The sequence below is a fragment of the Podarcis tiliguerta genome (assembly GCF_965153285.1).
Source record: "Podarcis tiliguerta genome assembly, chromosome: 16".
Classification (NCBI taxonomy): domain Eukaryota; kingdom Metazoa; phylum Chordata; class Lepidosauria; order Squamata; family Lacertidae; genus Podarcis; species Podarcis tiliguerta.
This window is the reverse complement of record NC_139549.1, coordinates 755203-778026: the sequence shown is the minus strand read 5'-3', so window position 1 is coordinate 778026 and position 22824 is coordinate 755203. Positions and strand designations below refer to the sequence as shown.

Sequence of the window (22824 nt, the reverse complement as noted above, 5' to 3'; positions counted from 1 at the left end):
CAAGGCAAACGGTTTATATGATCTGAAGAGAAACCAGAGTGTTAATAATATATTTTTATTATTTATAACCTGCCCATCTGATTGGGTTACTCCAGCAACTCTTACATAAGTGAGCGTTGATACTTAAACATTCATGTTTTTGCTTGCACATGCTTGTATATAAAAACTGTGTGTTTGCGTCTGTTGCTTTTAAGAAAGGGAAAAGTTCAAAGCAATGCAACGGTGAAACCAAGTCTCAAGAAAGTGAGGGAAGAGGGAGCAAGAGAATCCCTTATCTGCTACCCCAAACTTATTAGTGCACGGGCAAAATAAAACTGAGATAAATTAGGTGTGGCTGTAAATTTGCTGATCCTTAAGGTGCCACAAGACTCGTTCTAACCATTTGTAGGAATTTCACTCCCTGTAACTTTCTGCTCATGTCTTTATTTGCAAAATGAGCTCCCACTGCCGCTTTTGATCCCTGTAGCAACAGGGGTGCTAAGGTGCATCAACGGTGGCCCATCAATTGCCTGAGCCTTGAAAGTCATAGAATCAAAGAATTGTAGTTTTTGAAGGAGCCCAAAGAGCCATTTAGTCCAACCTCCTGCAGGACAGGAGGGGTCTTCCAGCTGAGAGAGGCAACGCCACACAAATAAATGTGTGACTGTTTACCTGCTTCTCCACCAGCCACCCTTAACCCTGACACTAAAAAGATCCTTTGCACTAATGTGGAGACCTTTCAGGAAAAGCAGGATTGAAACCGCCCCACTTCAAATTCCATCTTCTGCTTTCTCCCCCAGTCTGACGTCCGTTCTACAGCAGCACCAGTTCCCAGAGAGCTCCTGGATCTACTCTGCTCGAAAAGGGAGTCGGGGAAAGGTAAGTTTCTGCCTTGAGGTTCCTTAGTCCCTGCCCAAGAGTACAGAGCAGTGAGCAGAACTTTTGGGTGTCCAGTGCTGCTGGGGGTGGCCTGGCATCCCCCCCAGATAAGTGTGTCCTTCAGGAGAAGCCCCATTGCTGATCAGTCCAACTTAGAAAATTGGGAGCGTTCATCTTGTGTTGGAATGGAAATACAGCCTTAATCGATGCGGAGGCCTTTGTCCAGTGACTACCACCGAATGACGGGTGTGCCTTGTTGTTCTGTGTTTCATTGGTGATGCTGCTCTTACCAGATCCTGCATCAGTAGAGCTGTATGCACGTGAGAAGAGCCTGCTGGTTCAGGCCAATGACCCGTCTAGTCCAGCATCTTGTAATCACAGCAGCCAACCAGACAGTGGGAAACCCAGAGGCCAGGATTGGAGCCCAAGAGCATTCTCAGTTGGTATTCAGAAGGACTGCTGCCTCTGACTGTGGAGGCTGGACGCAGCCGTTGTGGCGAGCAGCCATTGAGAGCCCTCTCCTCCTCCTCCTCCTCTGCCGTGAATTTGTCCTGCCCTTTCTTAAAGCCATCCAGGGTGCATGGTGTGTGGTTTCTGTAATCTGCTAATAATGAGGATGTTGAATTCTGTGATGTTTTGCTAGGGTTCCTCCCTATTTTGCTTATTTTTTATGATTTTTTTAATGATAATCTTTATTGTCAGTGTCCCATACAGAACAACAAAATTGAAAAAATCTACACCAGACATTCAAAAACCAACAAGCCTGCTATCCCAGCCTGGTTAGCCCCCTAAAAACTCTGATACCCCATAATTAAATTCAATATACTCCCATAGAGACTTCTTACACTGCATTTAAAACCAAAATCGCATTTGGGTAGAAACTGTTTCTCAGGCGGCAGGTCCTAGTCTTTATAACCCTGTCCCTTCTTCCAAAAGGCAGAAGCTGAAAGAGATCATTTCCGGGGTGAGCACTGTCCTGCGCTATCTCTGCCGCTTTCTTATGGCACCTGGAAGCGTAGATTTGATCCAAGGCATTTATACCCCAGTCTTCAGCAAAAGGGGTTCTCAGAGTGAATTACAAATACTGGTGATAAGATAGTCCCAGTCCTTGGGCTTGTGGTCTAAAATTCACAAAAGGAAAAGGAAATTGGAGTGAAGGGGGGGGGGGAGCAAACTCCGGTACTATTATTTAGAGCATGGATAGGGAACCTCAGGCTCAGGGACCCCCCAGACCTCTCTGTCCAGCCCCTGGGACTCTGCCCTCACCGACCTGTGCTTTGCACCCTCCTTGAGGGTCTTTGCCTTGCTGAAATATGCCCTGGGCCTCTGGTAATGCCTCTCATTTGCCTGCATGGAGGGTCGAGTCGGGTGTGTGTGTGTAGAAAGTCTTTTGACGATTGCTCATAGCCGAGTAAGATGATCTTCCATGAAAATGGTCTTAACGGTGAATCCGTACGTGACAGTGGAGGCCAATTCTGGATCCATACATCCTTCCACAGTGGGGGATAGGTTTCTGGGCGGGAGTTGATCACGGTAAGGGTTTGCTAAAGGTCAATTTGCGTTTGTTGCTCCGCCCACTTCTGGCCCCCAGAAGGTTCCCTAGAAGGGAATGCTGCCCCTGGGCTGCGAATGTTCCCCATCCCTGCGATGACCAGCTGCGGCCTCCCATCTCTGTCTCTCTTTCCCTCTCCTGCTGCCTGGTGGAGGTGAATTTCAGGCTGCTACGTCCCCTGGTAGGGGAGCCTTCAGGAGAGAGGGGGCTTTGAATCCCACCTGCCCTTGATTCTGGGGTTGAGCACAGGGGACGGCCCTGACTCCACCTGGGGAATGACCCCTGGAGGGGAGCGTGGCTTTGGCCTCGGCTGCCTTGCGTGATGCTTCCCTCCTCCCCTGTTCCCTTCAGCTCAGGCCAGGGCTCCTGGCTGGGCCTTTTTAATTCTTCCAGCCCTCGGAACGGCTGGTGACCTTGAGTGGCCGCCCTCCTCCTGCCTGTTCCCTCCCTTATCTGCTTATGAGCAGTTCTGGGGCCCAGCCAGGATGTCTCACGGCCTCCGCCGGGCTGCCTCCACCTCCTCTAATCGCTCCCTGCGCAAGCCATAGCTTCCCTTTCCCCTGCTTTCCTCTGGGCTTTGCCTTGGCACTTCTTCAGAGCGAAGCTGTCCAGGGTCCCAGCTTCCCCAGTCTCTGTGGGGATTGGCCGACTGGCTCCACTGATCCCGCCCCCTCCCAGGCAAACAGAGGGAGGGGCAAAGGAGGAGCTGCAGGTCCCGGGTCTTCGGATGCTGCGACTTTGGATTAGTTTCAGTTGAAGCCAAGGGCCAGTTCCTCTTGTCGGTGACATTAATCTCCCCCCCCCCCCCCGAAGTGTATGTTGCTCCACATGGCTCTTCACCTGTGGAAGCTGGGGTTCCTGCATGGCAGGGGGTGGACTAAATGAACCTGGGGGGGGGGGGGGCTCAACTCTATGCTTGCTTGGCCTTCCTCTGTGCTGCCTCTTTGTCACCTGCCCTCCAGCCAGTAACTCTGATGCCTGTCTTACTTTCATTTCCATGTGACAGCCAGGCCTGTAGAAGAGGGTGAATCAGCCAGATAATAGCTACTTTCTCTAGCAATTAGGCCAGTAGGAGCCTCTTCAGAGCCAGGCGATACCTCCTGCCCTTTGTCGTCTTCTGGAGCCCAAGTGACTTCCCTTAGACCTCACTCTGAACTTTAAAGAAACGGCTGAAGGTTAACCCCCGCTGGGTCTCCAGAGTTTATGGCCAGGCACCAAAGAGCTGGGCTGCTCCCTCGGTCTGCTCTCGATTGCTGGTGGGCCTCTTATTTCAGAAAACAAGCAAGAAATCCCCCATGCCTTGTAGCTTAACTCAGCGCTTCTCCTGCCAGCTGTGGATTTACTTAGCTGGCAAATGCAGGCGCGTTCTTTGTACATGAGCGGGATGAAATCCAATACAGTGGTTCCTCCGGTTGTGGACGGGATCCGTTCTGGAGGTCCGGCCAGATCCTGAGGTTTCCACAACTGAAGGACCGCTTCTGCGCCTGCACACACGGCAAAACGCTGTAAAATACTTTCGGGTTTGCCGCTTACGTATCCCAGAGGGTTACGTAAGCGGAGGTACTACTGTATATAATAAAAGCAGCACCAGCAGTGTTGCCTCTTCATAAACCAGGTTGGCAATGAAAGAAGGAAAGCTGGCTGTTTTCGGATGCATGCTTGAAGTCTCGGGCGAAGCATGTCTGTGTCTGGGGCCAGCAAGATATAGGAGAGAGCTGCTGCTTTGGGGTTTCTTTTTGCGACGGTGCATGGCAAGGTGCCACCTCTGGTCATTCAGATGTTGGTGGGAGAGGGGGCATTGGAGGCAGATTGTAACGCTCAGGTCGGCTCATGCAGAGGTCCCAGGTAGCCAGGCTCAGAGCTGCTTAGGGCTCTCCAGGTGACAACCGGCACTTCTAGTTGTGCCTTGGAGCTCAGAGCGCCTGGCCTTGAGGAGCTGCGTGTTTGAACTACTTCTCTGAAACTGCAGGAAGGGAAAGTGCTCTTGTTCCCGGGTCCTGCTTTTGTGAGGCATCTGGTTAGACCAGGGGGCAGCAACCCTTGGCTCCGGAGCCGCATGTGGCTCTTTTACACCTTTGCCTCGGCTCCGGGGCGGATACTAGCGAGGGGGGGAGGCGCATTGTGCGCCCCGACACTCCCCACTGTGGGGGGCGCTGTACTGGCTGTGACGTCACATGGGGGCGGTGCGTGCGTTAGTCACACCCGCCCGCTACATTGTAAGGGGCATGTACGCTGGTCACTTCATTGAAAGGGGGCATGTACGCTGGTCACTGTTTTGAAGGGGAGTGAAGAACACACACACAAAAAGGTAACTTGTTAATTTAACGTTTATTTCTATGAGGAGGAGTAATTCTGAGGGGTCAAACAAAGAAATAATTTAAAAAAAGTGACAAAAAAGTTATTTTTATAATGACGACTTTTGCGGCTCCCAGTTTTTTTCCTTTGGAACCGGGTCCAAGTGGCTCTTTTTGTCGTAAAGGTTGCAGACCCCTGGGTTAGACACTGGGCTAGGTGTCGTCGTCTGTCCCCACTGCCTGATCCAGCAGCCAGGCTCTTCTGGTGTTTATATGGAACCTCCAGGTCCAGGTGTAGGCTATCTGGATTGCTAGGGTGCGAGGGGTATTTGCCCATTGAGAGAACAGGAGCCTGGACTGGGTAGGCCTCCTTGGCCTGATCCGGCAGCCAGGCCCTTCTTACATTCTTGTGTTGTCATGTGCCGGTGGGGAGGAGAAGTTCTTGCCTTCAACCTCTTCTCAGGCAGTTCCTGCAAGTTGTGGAGTTGGCCGCAGGTAATAATAATAGTAATAACAGTAATAAAAAAATTATTTATACGCCACCCTCCCCAGCCAAGACCGGGCTCAGGGTGGCTAACAACCGATCTAAAACAAATTGATTGAAATACAACTTTAAAACAAGATTAAAATACAGCATTAAAACATTAAAATGCAGCCTCATTTCAATGGAAACTCAAATCAGAAACGTTTTTTGGGGGATGAAAATGTCAAATCTTCACCAAGGCCAACTATCCAGACTGGTCCAACATGGGCCAGAAAAAAAGGCAGGGAAGTCCCCAAATAGGAGTTCCATCACAGAAGGAGAAAGGAAAGAGGAAAGAGGGGGAGGGGATCAAGTTGATTCCAAGCCAAAGGCCAGGCAGAACAACTCTGTCTCACAGGCCCTGTGGAAAGAAATCAGATCCCGCAGGGCCCTGGTCTCATGAGGCAGAGCGTTCCACCAGGCTGGGGCCAGAGTTGAAAAGGCCCTGGCTCTGGTTGAGGCTCATCTGACTTCCTTAGGGCCCGGGACCACTAGGGTGTGGCTATTTGTGGACCTTAAGGTCCTCCGCTGGGCATACCGGGAGAGGTACCCTCCCACAACACCTTCCCTGCAGAACGCCCCCCAGATAAGGCACTGGGGCCTGTGCTCCTTTTGGGGAGTGTGAGCAACAGTGCCAGGCCTGTGTCTTCCACTCTGTGTGCCTCTCCTTGCAGATGGCGCCTGGTACTTGGTCTGCACCATCAGAGCCTCTGTTGAAGGAAGATGAGATGGGCGGCTGTGATGACTCACCTGACCCCCTGCTCTGTGGGGGATGGGGGGTGCAGGAGGAGGAGGAGGTGGTGGCACCGGGCCTGTCCTCTGCCTTGCTGCCTCCCAGGCTCTGTCATCTCTGTGCTAATGCAAAAGTGACAGCTGACGGGGTGCGACGAGGCACTTTCAGGGGAGGCACATGAGCTCAGAGCAGATTTGCTTTGCCGGAAGAAGGTCCCAGAGTCAGCCGCCACTGGCACCTCCAGGTGGCACCAGGGGAGACCCAGGGCAGTCCTTGTGGGTCAGCACAGGAAGTCCAGAGCTAGGCTGGTCAAGAGCCTGACTCCATTTCCACTGTTTTCCAAACACACATCTTAGGTATTCAAAGTCTTGAATGAGGAAGGAAGCTTCAGAGCAGTCAGTGGACCCAAAATGTTTTTAGGCCGAAACCTCCTTGACCCATAAACTCACCCCCAGGATACCCCCAACCCTGCAGAAAAGTATTATTCAGAGTATTGGTTTGCATAACCTGTTAAGGAAGGTAACGGCACAATAAAAACAGTCACAATTTGTTGAAAATCTAGTTGAAACTGACGTAATTGATTCACAAAAACGTGTGGACTTCATCCAGTAATTTCAGCTTTTCAAAGTCCAAAAGTCATTTGCTCCTCTAGCACCTCTTAGTGCCCCCTAGGCAATCCCGCTGCCCCCCGAGGGAGGAGCCACCCTCTCCCACTTTGGGAACTTCTGGCCTGGAGCTTCCATGTTTCTGTTGCTGAGAGAACCGGAGTGTGAGAAGGCTTCTGGGAGGGAGAAGTTTTGCTGACCCAGCCAGGGAGCTTGGAGTGGCACCCCAGGGGCGCTGGAGGGGGGCGGTTGGCTGCCCCACCACGTAGGAGGAAACGAGCTCATCGTTTGTGTGTGTGCCGAGGGAGCGTCCCGCTCTAAGAGGCTTGGAGGCCCCCTTGGTCCTTTGCATTCCGTGCCAGACAGAGTGACCGTTGGGGAAGGGCAGTTGGGCCCAGGGTCTCGGGGGGGGGGGGGGCTTCAGGAGGAATGGCTGCAATGTCACGGCTCCTGCTGGCTTCCTCGCCTTCGCAACCGTTGCTCCAGCTTTTCAGCTAGTCAGTTCTTCCCCGCCAAGTAGGCGTACTCCTGAGGGTGCTTTAGGAAGGCCCGAGTTGAAGTTCTTGGTGGGCCAGTTGATTTAGGGGATGCCGTGGCCCCAAACAACGCCCAAGCACTTTCGAGGCCACCCTTGGGCCTTCGGATTGGGGCCTGGGAACGAATGGGGTGCTGGGGCCCTCGTTTTGGCCAGGGAGCCTTGCGCAGATCATGGCCCCCAACTGGAGGGAGAAAAGGGTTCATATCCTCCTTGGGGCCACGGATCAGCCTGCCTCTGGGGTCCTGCTCTGCTCCATTGGGGGCCAGCACCCCTTAGCCTTGCCTGGGGGGCAGTTTCAGCAGGCTGGGCCCCTCTCTCTTCCCAGCAGAGGCCGAACCCCATGCAGAGCAGCTTCTTCCCACAGTTGGGTCCCCTTTGTTGGCTCCGATGTTTACAGCCTCCTCCTTTTCTCTCTTTACTGAACCTCTCAGGGCGAATTCACGAGAAAACGCAATGTCAGACGCAGGAAGTAGCACGGATGGGAAAACAGATTTACCCAACGGTAAGAGGAGCAGGGTGGAGGGACTACAGAAACTTCTATTGGCCTGAGTTCTTGGTGTGCTTTTTCCCAGTGGCTTCCAGCCACATCTCTTTGGACTTGCGAGTCCCTGAATTGCAAGACCCACAACCTGCACGTGGGCTAGATTCCCACAAACCTTCCTGACACAGGCCTGGAGTGCCTCCTGCATGTGTGTCTCTGACACAGGAGAGGAGCCCTCTCGCCCGCCTTGTCCAGTGAGCTCAGGATTCCTTGCAGCTTGACCAGAGAGAGCTTCTGAGCTCGTGTTTCAGGCCGTTGTGGGTGCAGAGTCGCCAGGAGAAGTCAGAGGTGGAAGAAGAAAAGCCCTCCCTTTTGGCTTGGCACATGCCCACTCCCGAGTGCAGTGTCCAGGCCTGGGCAGTGCAACATGATCTCTTTGGCTCTGGGTTTTGAAACCCAAGTTGTGTGGCGGCAGCGGCAGCAACTCCTGAGCTGAGTCCTTGGAGAGCTGCTGAATCTGGCTCCACAGTGGAGGTGGAGAATGCAATAGGTGCCCACCCAGGGGTGCGTGTGCCCCCCTCACCGAACCCGTGGGTCCCGTTGCTCATACTCCCCGTTTCTAAACCCACCCCAAAGCAGCTCTGTCGTATTATCTGCCCCTCCAGCTGACCTGGGGCACAGTCTGGCCTCTTCCTTGGAATTGTGGCATGCAGCACCCCTCTGTCTCTAGAGCTCCATTTGCTGCCATCCCGTCCACAAATCATAGAATTTTAGAGGTGGAAGGGACCCCTCGAGGTCATCCAGTCCAACCCCCCTGCAATGCTGGAGAATCCCTGGCAGGTGCCCCCACCCCAGCCTCTGCTTCAAAACCCCCAACGAAGGAGACTCTGCCACCTTTTGAGGGAGTCCTTTCCACTATCAAGCAGAAAGTTCTTCCTAGCGTTGAGTCGGAATCTCCTTTCTGGTTTCCTCCCCTGGAGCAGCAGAAAACAAGCTTGTCTCCCATGGGCTAGCCCTCCAGAGAGTTGTAGATGGCTCCCATGCCGCTCTCAGCCTTCCCTTCTCCACGCTAAACATCCCCAGCTCCCTCAGCCGCTCCTCACGAGGCTTCATCATCACGCCGTCTCCCAAGGCCTTGTCGCCAGACCCTTCATCATCTCAGTCATCCTCCTCTGCCCACCTTCCAGCAGACATGACCAGAGTTTCATGTGGCTCTTCCTCTTGCCTTGGGGAAGGGCTGTCATAGCTCCTCTGCAGGGCACCTGCTTGGCATGCAGAAGGTCCTGGGTTCAGTCCTGCTGGGGCTGGGGAAGACACCCTGCCCGAAGCCCCAGAGAGCCATTGCTGGCTTCCAGTGTAGAGAACAGTGAGCTAGGTGGAGCCCAGGGACCCCGACTCAGTTTAAGGCAGCGTCAGCCAAGTCAGGGTGAAGGGGAATGTTTATTTTCTGAGGGAAGCTTCAGAGCTCAACAGCAAAGCACTTTCTCTCAGTCCTCTTTGGCTGGGAAAGACCTCCTCGCTTAGAACCCCAGCGAGCCATCGCTGCTTGTCAGGACGGAGAGTCCTGAGCTGGCCAGACCCGACCGGGTGCACGAGGCGGCCTTGCTCTGTTCTTGAGTGTCGGCCCCAGCAGAGATCATGCCGAGCGGATGGAGCCTGGCGGCACAGAGGGCAAACAAGCAGAGCGGCATTACGCGTCTAGGGTGGGCGGGAAGAGTGTTGGCAGCTCTGCGGATCCAGCTGGCAGCGAGGGAGTGGAGCCATCCTCCCTCAGCAGCTTTCCCCCACAGCCGGAGCAAAGAAGGGAAAGGTTTTTGAGTTAGGCAAGTTCTGGGTTGCAGCTCAGCCCCTTCTGACCGACTTGAGGAGCTGGGACTCTGACTCAGCCCAGACGCCGTGGAGATGACTCCCTCTTTCAAACAAACAATGATTTATCGATTGCCTTCTAAACCGCCCTCTCAATTGACACAGAAGGTAACGGAAAACAGCTTAAGATGTTTAAAACAAGACTAGCAAGTGGATAGTCATGACAAAGACCCATTTATCCTGCGAGGAAAGCCTCTTGGGGCAAAAAGTGGGCACCTAGGCAGGGATGTTGTGCCACAGAACGGGGGCAGTCACCCGCAAGGCCCTGCTCTTCTGAGCTACTGGCTGAAGGAGCTTCTGAGATCTTCAGGGTTTGCAGGAGAAACTCACCCACAGACTGCCCTGATTTGTTGTGTGGATAAGGGATCAGGCAGTCTCTCAGATGACCTGGCGCTGGGCTGTATAAGGCCTCATGCATTGCTACCGGCACCTTGAATTTGGCCCGTTAGACGAACGGCACCCAGGGCAAATCCCACAAGTCAGGTGTTAAATGCTGGCAGTTGGTTTTCAGTTGTGACCCCTGGACCAACCCTGAGGGTAGCCCCACGTTAGAGACATGGCCGTAATCCAGTGCAGTTCCTTTGGAGTTTTCCTGCATTGTCGGGGGTTGGGCTAGATGACCATGGGGGGTCCCTACAGAACCTGCAGTTCTGTGAGCATCCACAGATATCGGGCGTGGTGCGGTTTTCTCCAGGCTGAGGCAGAGAGGGGCAGGCAGGATGCCAGAAAAAGAACTGTTAGTGCATCTTGAGCGGATGTGAGAGCGACGTGGCTGTCGCATCTGTCACCCCACTGATCGCCAGGGTTGATTCGGCTGATCTGGCAGGTGCCCCCTTCCTCCCTCCTGAAGCTGTGCGCTTGGTGGAAGAGGACGGCCATCCCCGATAGAAGGGGTGTTTTCAAGGGTATACAATCGCTGCTTCTTGAGCCATCCCCTTGTAGTTTGATAAACCTCTGCGTTGTTGGGGGCGGTCCCAGGCTTGTGCTGCCTGCAGCAGTCTAGCAGGGGCTCCGATGGGAACGGAAACCTGGGGTGGGGAAGACTCTTTCCTGCGGCCTCACCAGCTGCCTCTCTCCCCTGCACAGGAAGCTTATCCAGCAGCCCGGAGGAGATGTCTGGCGCCACGGAGGGCCACGAGACGTCCTCAGGGGTGGAGGTCGAGGCTTCCGACCTGAGCCTGAGCCTGACGGGGGACGAGGTGGGGCCCAACCGCACCTACACGGAGAGCTCGGCGGAGGAGAAGGACTCGGACAGCATGGACGACACGGGCCACTACTCCATCAACGAGATGAACCGCACCTACGACCGCTCCCACTCGGAAGAGGAGGAGGAGGAGGAAGAGGAGGAGGAGGAGGAAGAGGAAGAAGAGGTGGAGGCGGCCGAGGCCCAGCGGTCCCGCCGGCGAGCCCAGCGCAAGCGTCCCAACCGGGACCGGGACTCCTCGGACGATGAGCGGGCCCTGGAGGACTGGGTGGCCTCGGAGACGACGGGGCTGCCTCGGCCGCGCTGGCGGGCGGTGCAGGCGCTGCGGGAGAGGGCTCTGGGCTCCTGCGCCCGCTTCGTCCACGAGGCCTGCGGCGCCCAGGTCTTTGTGCAGCGCTTCCGGCTCCAGTATGGGCTGGAGGGCCACACGGGCTGCGTCAACACCTTGCACTTTAACCAGCGCGGCACCTGGCTGGCCAGCGGGAGCGACGACCTCAAGGTGGTGGTCTGGGACTGGGTGCGGAGGCAGCCGGTGCTGGAGTTTGAGAGCGGCCACAAGAGCAACGTCTTCCAGGTGAGGGGGGCTCCTTCGCCCAGGCTTGTGGTTCGTTGGTTACAGCACAAAGCAAAGAATTCATAGTATCGTAATAGTGAAAGGAGGGACGTGGGTGGTGCTGTGGTTTAAACCACAGAGCCTAGGACTTGCCGATCAGAATGTTAGCGGTTCGAATCCCCGTGACGGAGTGAGCTCCCGTTGCTCGGTCCCTGCTCTTGCCCACCTAGCAGTTCGAAAGCATGCCAGTGCAAGTAGATAAATAGGTACCACTCCGGCAGGAAGGTAAACGGCGTTTCCGTGCGCTGCTCTGGTTCGCCAGAAGCGGCTTAGTCATGCTGGCCACATGACCCAGAAGCTGTACGCTGGCTCCCTCAGCCAGTAAAGCGAGATGAGCGCTGCAACCCCAGAGTCGGTCACGACTGGACCTAATGGTCAGGGGTCCCTTTACCTTTACGTAATAGTGAAAGGGGGAGTAGGCAATTTGAAAGGCACTAGATGGATTAGCAGCTCAAGACCTTGGTGAAGAGGAATGTTTTCGCCTGGTGCTGGAGCCACTTTAGGAAAGGCCCTGTGCTCATGTTGCCACCCTCTGGACGTATTGGGGTCCTGAGTCTCACAAGGCTTTATAGGTCAAAACCAGCTGATTGGTGGGTTTTGGGAGAGGGGGTGGGCCCACACTCCTGCTAGGGGCCTTCCCTGTTCTAGCAGCTGCTCCTGGGCAGGCCTTTAGCTCCTCCTCCCTGGGTGTTACTCAAAGCCTGGGAAACCAAACTCCCCGCCCCTTTCTGCACCTCTCCTCTGCCGCGCTTCCTGTGACCAGGAAGGATCCCTTGCTGGCTGGAGGGGGGGGGGGAGTCACTCTGGGGTCATTTTGTGTGCGGAGGAGGGGAGGGTCTCCTTGCCCATCAGCTGCAGTCTCAGGGCCTCCTCTTTCTTTCTCCTGCCCTGCCAGGCCAAGTTCCTCCCCAACAGCGGGGACTCCACCCTCGCCATGTGCGCCCGGGACGGCCAGGTTCGCGTAGCCGAGCTCTCCGCCACCCAGTGCTGCAAGACCACCAAGCGGGTGGCCCAGCACAAGGGGGCGTCGCACAAGGTGAGTGGGCCGGCTGGGGCGGAGGGAGGCCGGGCAGCGGGCCTCCTGGGGGAGGGGGCACAGAAAGCGAGAGCTTGGGCCCATCTGCACACTTTGCTTTCCTAAGGGGTGGTGGGGAAGGTTTGACCCAGTAGAATTGATCTGAAAGCCATCTATCACGGATGCTTTAGTTGAGATTTCCCGCATCGCGTGAGGTTGGGGTCCCTTCCATCTCTCCAGTTCTGTGAGCCTTGGGAAAAGTCCCTTAGAGACGAGAGAGGAAGTGGGGAATAACAGCACCCCCTCCATCTTCCTCTGTCAGCTCTCTCCAGTGTTTGATGCGGGGCTCATGAGCAAGGGAGCAGCGATGTGGGGTGCTATGGGGCCTCACTGATGCCAGGGGAAATTCTCGAAGGGGCCATTTTGCCCAGGAGCCCCAAATAATCAGGCCCTGCCTGATGTCAGCGGCACTGAGGGCTGGGAAGGGATGCAGTCCAGCCTTGCAAAAAGGCTTCAGGGATGTTTATATAGCTCAGAGGGGCGCTTTATTTATTTTTCTTTATTTCATAAACATTTGTACACTGCTTGGTTGTAAAAAAAAGGCCTCAAAGCGGTTTGCAAAAAGATGAAACCATAAAATAAAAAGAATTGCAACAGTACAACTTGCAAAAGTTGAAATACTTAAACAGGGTTAAATTTCTAATCACCTGGTGGGCCTGTCTGAACAGAATGCTTTTAGCAGGCCCTGAAAAGAGGATGGTGAATGTGCTTGCTTGGCATCAATAGGCAGGGAGTTCCAAAGGGCAGGTTCTGCCACACTAAACGATGGACTTCTTGCAAACGTGGTGTTGGCATTATGTGGCACGCCTAGTAGTGCCATTTCTGTTGATGGAAGCTGTTGTGTGGGCACATGTGGGGTGATCTTGCAGGTAAACTGGTCCCAGGTTGTCTTTATTGACTGGTAGTAGTATCACCTTGAACTTGACCTGGGAGGAGATCTCAGAGCACGGGCGGTGCATGCTGGGAAGGCCTCACCCCGTCAGCAATCGTGTCGCAGCATCCTGCACTAGCTGCAGCTTCCGGGTCAAGTGCAAGGGGAGCCCCACAAAGAGTGCCTGGCAGTAATCCAGTCCGGAAGTGACCGGTGCGTGAACTGGGCTGGCCAGGCTTTCCTGCTCAGGAATGGCCGTAGCTGCCAGCTGCAGTTGGTCAAAGGCACTTCTGGCCCCCGAGGCTGCCTGATCCTCCAGGGACAGCGCCGGGTCCAGAAGCTCCCCAAACTGCACGGCTGCTCCAATTCCTCAGACCCGGGAGCTGCTCACCCACACTGCCTCCATCTTGCTAGGAAGTCTTTGGCCCTTGAGTTGCCCTGGCCTGGCAGCTTCTTGGGGATCGGCTGCTGGGCAGCGGGTCCCAAGGGAGTGTTGTCCGAGGGCACACAAGGGGTGATGGGGGGAGGCCTCACTGCAGTTCCCTCCCTCAAAACAGCCCGCCTCTCTCTCTCTCTCTCTCAGTTGGCCCTCGAGCCAGACTCCCCCTGCACTTTCCTCTCGGCTGGCGAAGACGCCGTGGTCTTCACCATTGACCTGAGACAAGACCGGCCAGCTTCGTAAGTGTGTGGGGCCCCCTCTCGTTGCTCTAACTCTTGGCCTGCCCCCCCCAGTAGTTCTCCTGCCCCCTTCTCTACTTTATCCCCAGCCCCCCTTGTTCCACACTCCCTCTCTAGATCAGTCCACCCAACCTCTTCCTGCTCTCTTGAGCCACGGCTTGGGCTCCTCGTTCTTAAAGCTGGGCTGGTTTCATTTCAATAAGTTGTCCAGATGTGGAGCGCACCCCCCCCCCGGCCGCTCCGCCCCTCTCCTGTGGTTTTCTTTCCTTTCATTGCTCCCATTGAGACTGGGGCCAGATCCTCCGTGTCCTGCATCTCGTTAGGGATGCTCTTCTCTGGGGTGGGGGGATTTGGGTTCAGATTTTCCCCCCCTCCAGGCTGCCGAGCATTTGGGGTGGCAGCTGTTTTCCTCCCGCTCTGCCTTCCTGGCTCCACTGAAGGCCCCCCCCCCTGGTTCTCTTCCTTGAAGCCTGGAGCCAAGAAACAACTCCTTGCCACTTTGGAGCAGGACACGGCTGGGTCCTTTGGGGTCTCCATGCTGGAGCCTGAAGGGGCGGGTGGTTTTTCTCCATCGGGACTCATAAGCTGTGGGGGGAGGTGTGTGTACCGTATTTTTTGCTCTATAAGATGCACCAGACCATAAGACGCACCTAGTTTTTGGAGGAGGAAAACAAGAGAAACAAAAATTCTGAATCCCAGAAGCCAGAACAGAGAGGGATCGCTGCGCAGTGAAAGCAGCAACCCCTCTCACTGTTCTGGCTTCTGGGATAGCTGCACAGCCTGCATTCGCTCCATAAGATGCACACACATTTCCCCTTATTTACTAGTAGGGGGAAAGGGCGGCCTATAGAGCAAAAAATACGGTATCTAGCCTTCTATCTCTATATCTCGCCTTCTTCTAAGGAGCTCAAGGTGACAGAGCTTGTTTCTCCCTGCAATGACCCTGTGAGCTAGCTTCTGCTGAGAGGCAGTGAGTGGCCCAAGGTCATAGTCTCTTCCAGCTCCTGGCGAGGAGGGGGGTGAGGAGGCTCTTTCCACTGAGGGGAATTCAAGCCCCCTCCCCTCTCTTTCTGGTTTGCATCCTCAGGAAGCTGGTTGTGACGAAAGAGAAGGAGAAGAAGGTTGGCCTCTACACCATTTACGTGAACCCGGCCAACACCCACCACTTTGCCGTTGGGGGCAGAGATGAGTATGTCAGGTGAGACCCCCTCCCGCCTGGTGACATCTCAGGGATCCCTGAGCCCGCCCCCCGTCTCCCAGAACCCCACAGTTCAAGTGAAGGCAGGGGAGGCTGTTGTCCTGGCTGGCGTTGGGGTGAGGCATTGACCCACTTTGGGGTTCTGGGGGCCTGTGGGGTTGAGGGGAGGGAAGCATCTTATTGGCTGGTTGTTGTGTCCATTGTGCCCCGCTCTTGGGCACCCGCGTCTCCCTCCTCCCGTGCCCCCTGCGGACATCTCCCCAATGTGCAAAGGGATCATAATTTATTATAGTAGTTTTATCATTTATACGTCACTCATCTGACTGGGTTTCCCCAGACACTCTGGGTGGCTTCCATCGCATATGCAGTGGACGCTCGGGTTGCGAGCAGGATCCGTGCTGGATGCACGTTTGCAACCCGCAGCAGCACGTCTGCGCACGTGCGGGTTGCGATTCAGTGCTTCTGCACATGCGCAAAGCGTGATTTAGCACTTCTGCGCATGCGCGACCGCCGAAACCCGGAAGTAATCCGTTGCGGTACTTCTGGGTTTTGGTGGGTGCATAACCCAAAAAAACGCAACCTGAAGCGGCTGTAACCTGAGGTATGACTGTAAAAAACATAATGAAACATCAGTCGTTAAAAACCTCCCGATACAGTCCTGCCTTATTTGCTTTTAAATGAAGAAATTGAAATGGCAGGCCTTTCCTTGCTCTGGGCGGGTGCCTGGCTGTTGCTCTCAGCCACCTGCTCACTGCGATGTGACCTTGGGGTAACAGGCATGAGCAAGGGAAGCCGGGCAGCAGCCCTGAGCAACTTAGAGGCAACAGCCCCGGCGGCACCCATGAGTCTCTCTCTCCCCCTCTCCCCAGGCACCTTCCCTATCAGGTGGGTAGCTCCCCACACAACACGATTTCAGTTATGCGTCCGGGGGCATGGAGCATAACCCCTGCGTAAGAAGGGGACGCATGTAGAAGTAAGCGAGGCTGCTGCTTTGCATAGTGTCTTCTTAAAACTGCAGTGATATCCAAGGCAACATGATGACCATGTACAACAATGCCAGGTCAATATAAATTCTTTATATAATCTATACAGAACATTAAACAGGATGAAATATATGAAACATGCCCCCTCTGCAAAACCAAATAAAGAATCTGACCCATTGCTTCTTTCAGAGACTTGCATAGTCTACAAAGACTTTCAGAGACTTATAAGACTTATGTTTATTTGGTTCTATGTTTTCAAGAGAACCCATCAAGAGTGCATATTTTGTGACTTTCGGAGGTTTATAAGATTTCTGTTTATTTGGTTTTGCAGAGAGGGCATGTTTTATATATTTCATCCTGTTTAATGTTCTGTATAGATTATAGAAAGAGTTTATATTGACCTGGCATTGTTGTACTTGGTCATCGTGTTGCCTTGGATATCACGGATAATTGTTTGCAACATAGGGGTTTAATTGTTTGGTTACTTCTTAAAACTGCAAGCTGACTCCCTTTTCCCTTCTGGCCTTTCCCCAGGGTCTACGACCAGCGGAAGATCAATGAGAACGAGAACAACGGGGTGCTGAAGAAGTTCTGCCCTCACCACCTGGTAAGGGCCTTCCTTCTTCCCTGCCAGGGTCTTTGCCCTTTGTCCCCCAGCCCTGCGGTGGTTCTGGTAGCAGGAACACGGTCTTCAAAGAGCACACAAAGAGCCTGGCTTATGGCTCAGGCCAAGGGGGACCCGCCCAGTCCAGCCTCCTGTCCTCCCAGTGCCGAAATGCTCCAAACAGCTTAGCAATCTGGACAGACTGCCCCTGGCACTGGAGGTTCCATGAGAACGCAAGAAGTGCCTGGCTGCTGAATCTGACCAGCCCACCTAGTCCAGCCTCGTGTCGTCACAGGGGCTGGCTAGATGCCCCCAAGGACCCCCCCCCCCCGAGCGAGTGGGATGCTGGATTGTTAGGGGCGGCCTCTCTCTGAAATCTTGGCCTGCCTGCCTGCCCCAAGTGCTAAGCTGCCTCTGTGCTCAGCCCACGTGGCTCTTTGGCATAAGAGCCATAAATAGCAACACTCTAGAGGTCATGGGCCCTAAGGAGGTGGAACCTTCTGCCTCATGAGACCAGGGCTCTGTGGGATCTGATTTCTTTCCGCAGGGCCTGCAAGACAGAGTTGTTCCGCCTGGACTTTGGCTTGGAATCAACTTGATCTCCTTTCCCTCTTTCCTTTTTCCTTTCTCCTTCTGTGACGGAACTCCTATTTGGGGACTTCCCTGGCTTTTTTCCTGGTCCATGTAGGACCAGTCTGGATAGTTGGCCTTGGTGAAGATTTGACGTTTTCATCCCCAAAAAGTTTTTGATTTGAGTTTCTACTGAAATGAGGCTGCATTTTAATGTTTTATTTTAATCCTGTTTTTAAGTTGTATTTTAATCAATTGTTTTTACGCCTGGTGTTAGCCACCCTGAGCCCTGTCTTGGCTGGGGAGGGTGGGGTATAAATAAATTATTATTATTATTATTATTATTATTATTATTATTATTATTATTATCTGGGGCTGGAGGGTCTTTGGGAAGGTGCTCTGCTGAGCTTTCCCCTCCTCCCTGATTCCTCCGTAGGTGAACAGCGATTCAAAAGCCAACATCACTTGTTTGGTCTACAGCCACGATGGGTCAGGTACGTGGGGCACAGGGGGAGCTCTCCGGGGGGGGGGGGTCGGCCACCAAGCTAGGAGGGCTCCGCTTCTGTTGGGTGCCAGGGCAGCCCTTGACCAGGAGAGCCTGGGAGAGGCACCTTCCAGGGTGTCACAGACAAGGAAGTGCAACAGAGTGAGGGAGGGGGTTGCCCTGTCCCAGTGCCCCCCTCCCTGGTGAAGGCTGGCAGGTTGTGATGTCTTAGAATCTGCTGGCCAGCCTCTCCCCCCCCCCCCAAGGCCAAAGAAAGCTCTCCCCTCCTGCCATTTCCCAGATGCAACTGAGCTTTCCCCAATGTGTCTTGTTGCAGAGCTTGTGGCCAGCTACAACGACGAGGACATCTATCTCTTCAACGCGTCCCACAGCGACGGAGCCGAGTACCTGAAGAGATACAAGGGGCATCGGAACAACGCCACAGGTGCAGGAGCAGCCTCCCCCCCCCCCGCCACCCCTGGAAGGGGGAAATGCCCCCTGACCTTGATGGCCTGTGGGGCTGGCAGAGCGCCTGGCCTAGCCTCGCTCAAACCCCAGGCGCTTTTGCTAAGGTTGAAAACTTCCAGGAAGGGGCAGGTCTGATCTAGATATATATATGCAGGCAGGCAGTAGGCTCACAACTGACATGAGGGTTATATTCCGGGGGCTGCATGCAAAGGGGAAATCACACAAAGTCGGGACGACCCAGAATGCCCCACATCTCTGTGTGACTATCGCTACCTGGGTAGATTGAGGCTTTTGAAAGGCTGTGGGTGGCTCCCATGAAATCTCAGGTGGCCTCTTCCAACTGGTCCCCCCCTCCCCATTTATTTCCCCTCCACCCACGCAAAGCTGCAGTTTCATAAGTAAATCACATGTGAGTTGTAGTGTTCCTGTAAATGCATTCTCTGGCCAAAATGAGATTGATTTTGCCAGAGACCAAGCGGATAAGCAAGTGAGGAAGGGATTCCAAAGTCGCCCCCCCCCCCAGCATCACCCCCACACTCCCCAATCACCCCCTGCCCCTGTTCTCTCCCCACATGGCCCCCTTGATGGCCGCAGGGCCCAGAGTCACAGCTTCCACGGCGCCCCCTGAGCAAGGGAAACTTGCTCCTCTGGGAAAGGAGGGAAGGAAGGGTCTCCTGGTCCCCCTAGTGCAGGGGGGCTGCTGTTCTCTTGCCAGGAGGTGGCGCTGGGGGGGCAGCGGTTTTGCCGGGCACTCACCCTGACCACTTCTCTGCCTGCAGTGAAGGGCGTCAACTTCTACGGCCCCAAGAGCGAGTTTGTGGTGAGCGGCAGCGACTGCGGGCACATCTTCCTGTGGGAGAAGTCGTCCTGCCAGGTGGTGCAGTTCATGGAAGGCGACCGAGGAGGCGTGGTGAGGGGCGTGGCTGGCCGGAGGGCTGCTTGGACTGGGAGGGGGGCACGGCTGGGCAGGCTTGGTTCAGGGGGCGGCAACCAGAAGGCCTGTCCTGTTGGCTCCTGGAAGAAATGGGTGTAGAGCCTGTCAGCATCGCCCTTGAGCCAGTGCCACCAACTGGACTCACCCACTTCAGCCCTGACTGGGCCGGGCGAGGTGGGCAGCACTTCCAGAGACCACCTTCTGCACAGGAACAGGTCAAAGTGCTGTGGACTCACAGCTTAGAGTCGTGAGCACCGGATTCACTTCCACAAGAAGACAATCGTTGCACAGCAGAGTACAGCAGAGCATAAACGACTCGGAGAGCAGCTCTGTAGAATATCTTCTTTATTCTATCTACAACTATAATACACAACTATATACAGAGCTATATGAGGTCTAAGCATAAATGAATGCTGCACTGCACTGAGTGTCTGCAGCTGCTCTTAGCAGCAACCTTATCTATACACACGATCTCTCTCTAACACTCAGTGTCTCTCTCTCTCTCTCCGACACACTGACTGATGTTAGGCTGGAGCAGAATAAGTAGAGAGCAGAACACTGCCCCTCCTCTTTGGAAAATCACCAGACTCATCAGCAGATTCTTGGATATGGGAGGGGTGAAATCTCCTCAGAGCCCACCTCTTTCCTGAAGCAAATCTGCCATCCCTTCTTATCCTGGGGGGGGGGGGGGGGACACAACACACCATCTTTTCTGCCTCCCCCAGCATGTCTACTTTGGGAGGGGCAGGAATGCAGGCCGTGGGACAGAGCAGCGACTCCTCTGCTACCTTCTTGCCCTCTCAGCTGTTTCTGGGGTGACCCAGAGCCATAACTCCATTCCAGAAAAAAAAAAAGGTTTTTGGATATTCTTTCAGGTCAACTGCCTGGAGCCCCACCCTCACCTCCCAGTCTTGGCCACCAGCGGTTTGGATCACGATGTCAAGGTCTGGGCCCCGACGGCGGAGGTGCCCACCCAGCTCACCGGCTTGAAGGAGGTGAGGGCCGCCTTCTCAGCCCCATGGAGACTCAAGGGGCCCCTGCTGGCCAAGACCCTCTCTCCTCCGCCCTGCAGTCGGGGGGAAGCTAGCATGGCGGGTGGGATGGGGGCTTCCAGTTTTGGTTGGACTCCCAGGGGGGGGAAAGGGATGAGGGTGATGGTGGATGTTGGATGTTGGAGGAGACCACATAACACCAGTCCTGAAAGACCTACATTGGCTCCCAGTATGTTTCTGAGCGTAATTCAAAGTGTTGGTGCTGACCTTGAAAGCCCTAAACGGCCTCGGTCCAGTATACCTGAAGGAGCGTCTCCACCCCCATCGTTCTGCCCGGACACTGAGGTCCAGCTCCGAGGGCCTCCTGGCGGTTCCCTCATTGCGAGAAGCAAAGCTACAGGGAACCAGGCAGAGGGCCTTCTTGGTGGTGGCGCCCTCCCTGTGGAACGCCCTCCCAGCAGATGTCAAGGAAATAAACAACTATCTGACTTTTAGAAGACATCTGAAGGCAGCCCTGTTTAGAGAAGCTTTTAATGTTTGATGTTTTATCATATTCTTAATATTATTAATACTCTGTTGAGAACCGCCCATAGTGGCCGGGGTATAAATAATAAAGGATGATGATGTCTGGAGGACCACAGGCGCTGGCTGGGAAGGAGGTGGCTTGGGTTGTCCTTCCACGTCTCTCTGGGAGGCTTCCTGTGGCTTCCTGCGCTTGGGGGAAGCTCATCAGTACTGGAGCCAGGGGCCATTCAATGAAGCGGAGGATTGGAAGGTTCAGGACAGACGCTAGACGGGCCACTGAGTCGGCAGGGACACCCAGGGGCATCTAGTCCAACCCCGTGCAGTGCAGCGGTCTTAGGTTCTGAATGGGCCCTGGGCAGCCTAGTGACCCTCTCTTCCTCCTCCTCCTCCTCAGGTGATAAAGAAGAACAAGCGAGAGCGGGATGAGGACAGCCTGCACCACACGGACATGTACGAGAGCCACCTGCTCTGGTTCCTGATGCACCACTTCCGACAGAGGCGGCACCACCGGGTAGGGCGGACGGGCCAGGCTGAACCGGGGGGGGGGGGGCAGGGGGGAGGATGGTGTGTTGGAAGACCGGGAACGGGGGCCTTGAAGCTCACCCCATGGGGGTTTCGGTCGGTTGGGGCTACCGAGTTAAAGCCCGTCCCTGAATGACACAGCCGTGGGTGAGCCTGTTTTGGCGATGGGCTGATCCTGAGTGTGCTGAGCCCCCTCTGCTCTCCCCCCTTCCAATATGGGACATGGTCACAGCCCCCCACTCTTCCCTTTCCCCCAGCGCCGAAGAGATCCAGGCACAGGGGCGACGGACAGCGACTCGGACGAATCCCCCAGCTCCTCTGACACGTCGGACGATGACGAGGAAGGGCCGGATCGGGTGCAGTGCATGCCTTCTTGAGACCCCCCTCCGAGGATGAGGAAGAGGTGGGGGCGTGAAGAGTGTGTAGACTTGAATCGGCAACAAGATGCCCACCACTTTGAATTGCCATCTATTCCCCCTCCCTGCTTTTTACTGAAACACCAAGGAAAGCCCCGCCCCCCGCCCTCCTTGTTGCTGGCCCTCCCCCAGGGGCAACCTGCTTGGCATTAATTGCACTTGGACTTTGCTTGAGGGGGGCAGATGGGGGGGGGGACATACACATGGGACGCCCTGGGATTCCCTTCTGCTCTCCCCCTCCTCTCTCTGCCTGGGTTTTGGCCTGGGGAAGAGGGAGGCCTGCCCCCTCCCACCCCCTCATTTCCCCAGAGGCATGGGGTGGGGGGGAGTGGGAGGGAAGGGGCTTGGTTGCCCCCCCCCCCCGCCATTCCCTGTGAAGCTTCCTTTTGAGTGAGCTGAGTTCGGGTTCTGCCTCCCTCCTCCTCTCCTTTAAGATGTTGGTGTGAGCCCCAAAGGGGGCATTTTTTGGAGGTTTTGTGCTTTTTTCTCCCGCCCCCACTCCCGTTTTTGAGGAGCGCCCTTGCTTGCCCGCTTCCAGGATGAGCAAACTTGGACTCTTTGCTTTATTTCTGATTACATTTTTTTTAAGGGGGGGGCGTTCTTCTCCCTCCGCCTCCTGTTTTTTGTGTTCTTCCTTCAGCAGAGTTCTAGCGGCATGAAGACCCCCCTTTTGCAGTCTAGAGCTTGCCTTGGCCCCCTCAGACACCCCTTCGCCCAACCTTTTCGGAGAGTAAAGGTTTTTTTTTGGTTTTGTTTAAGAGAGGTTTAAATGCAGAGAGGAGACATGGGTCTGATTCCCCTCCCCCTTTTGCGGTGGGGAGGGGGGCTCATTCGTGCCCCACGGAGGGAGAGGGGTTCTTGTGGGATCCCCTCCATTTGCCTGAAGGCTCTTTGTGTTTCATTTCCCCCGCTCCCCTTTCCTTTAAAAAATAATCTTATTTGTTTTCGAAAACAACTGCCCTTGCCCCCCTCCCATCGCTGTTTAGAGGCCTAATTTTATATGTATTAAACAAGACAAGAACCAAATTAAAACTTGGATGTTATCAAGTTAAAATTATTGTAAAAGTTTAAATATATATATTATATAAATGCAATAAAAGAATTGAGAGACAGGCCTGGCTGTGTGTGAAATGGGTCCACTGGGAGCCTGGCCAGAGGTTCCTCTCTGGCTCCGTGGGGCTGGTTGCCTTTGCCCTTCTTGGGACAGGAGGTGGGGCTCTGGCCCCCCTTTCTGCAG

At 54.7% G+C, this 22824-nt stretch overlaps 2 protein-coding genes across 4 annotated transcripts in view; one reads left to right on the top strand and one right to left on the bottom strand.

Moving 5' to 3' along the window:
- LOC310666072 (uncharacterized protein) overlaps positions 1–22824 on the bottom strand; it is a 1539811-nt gene that overhangs the window by 1231412 nt on the left and 285575 nt on the right. The gene's annotated exons all lie outside the window — the stretch shown is intronic.
- DCAF8 (DDB1 and CUL4 associated factor 8) lies at positions 733–22699 on the top strand. 2 transcript variants are annotated; one of them, XM_083416601.1, is made up of 13 exons: positions 733–858; positions 7535–7605; positions 10537–11228; positions 12163–12303; positions 13797–13891; positions 14979–15089; positions 16607–16679; positions 17683–17740; positions 18068–18175; positions 18978–19108; positions 20008–20127; positions 21044–21160; positions 21429–22699. In XM_083416601.1, the coding sequence occupies exons 2-13, from the start codon at positions 7557–7559 to the stop codon at positions 21546–21548; spliced, it is 1815 nt and encodes a 604-aa protein (XP_083272727.1). In that variant the 5' UTR covers positions 733–858; positions 7535–7556; the 3' UTR covers positions 21549–22699. The 2 variants fall into 2 exon arrangements, with proteins under 2 accessions (XP_083272727.1, XP_083272728.1); XM_083416602.1 differs by lacking the exon at positions 733–858 and adding an exon at positions 7046–7119.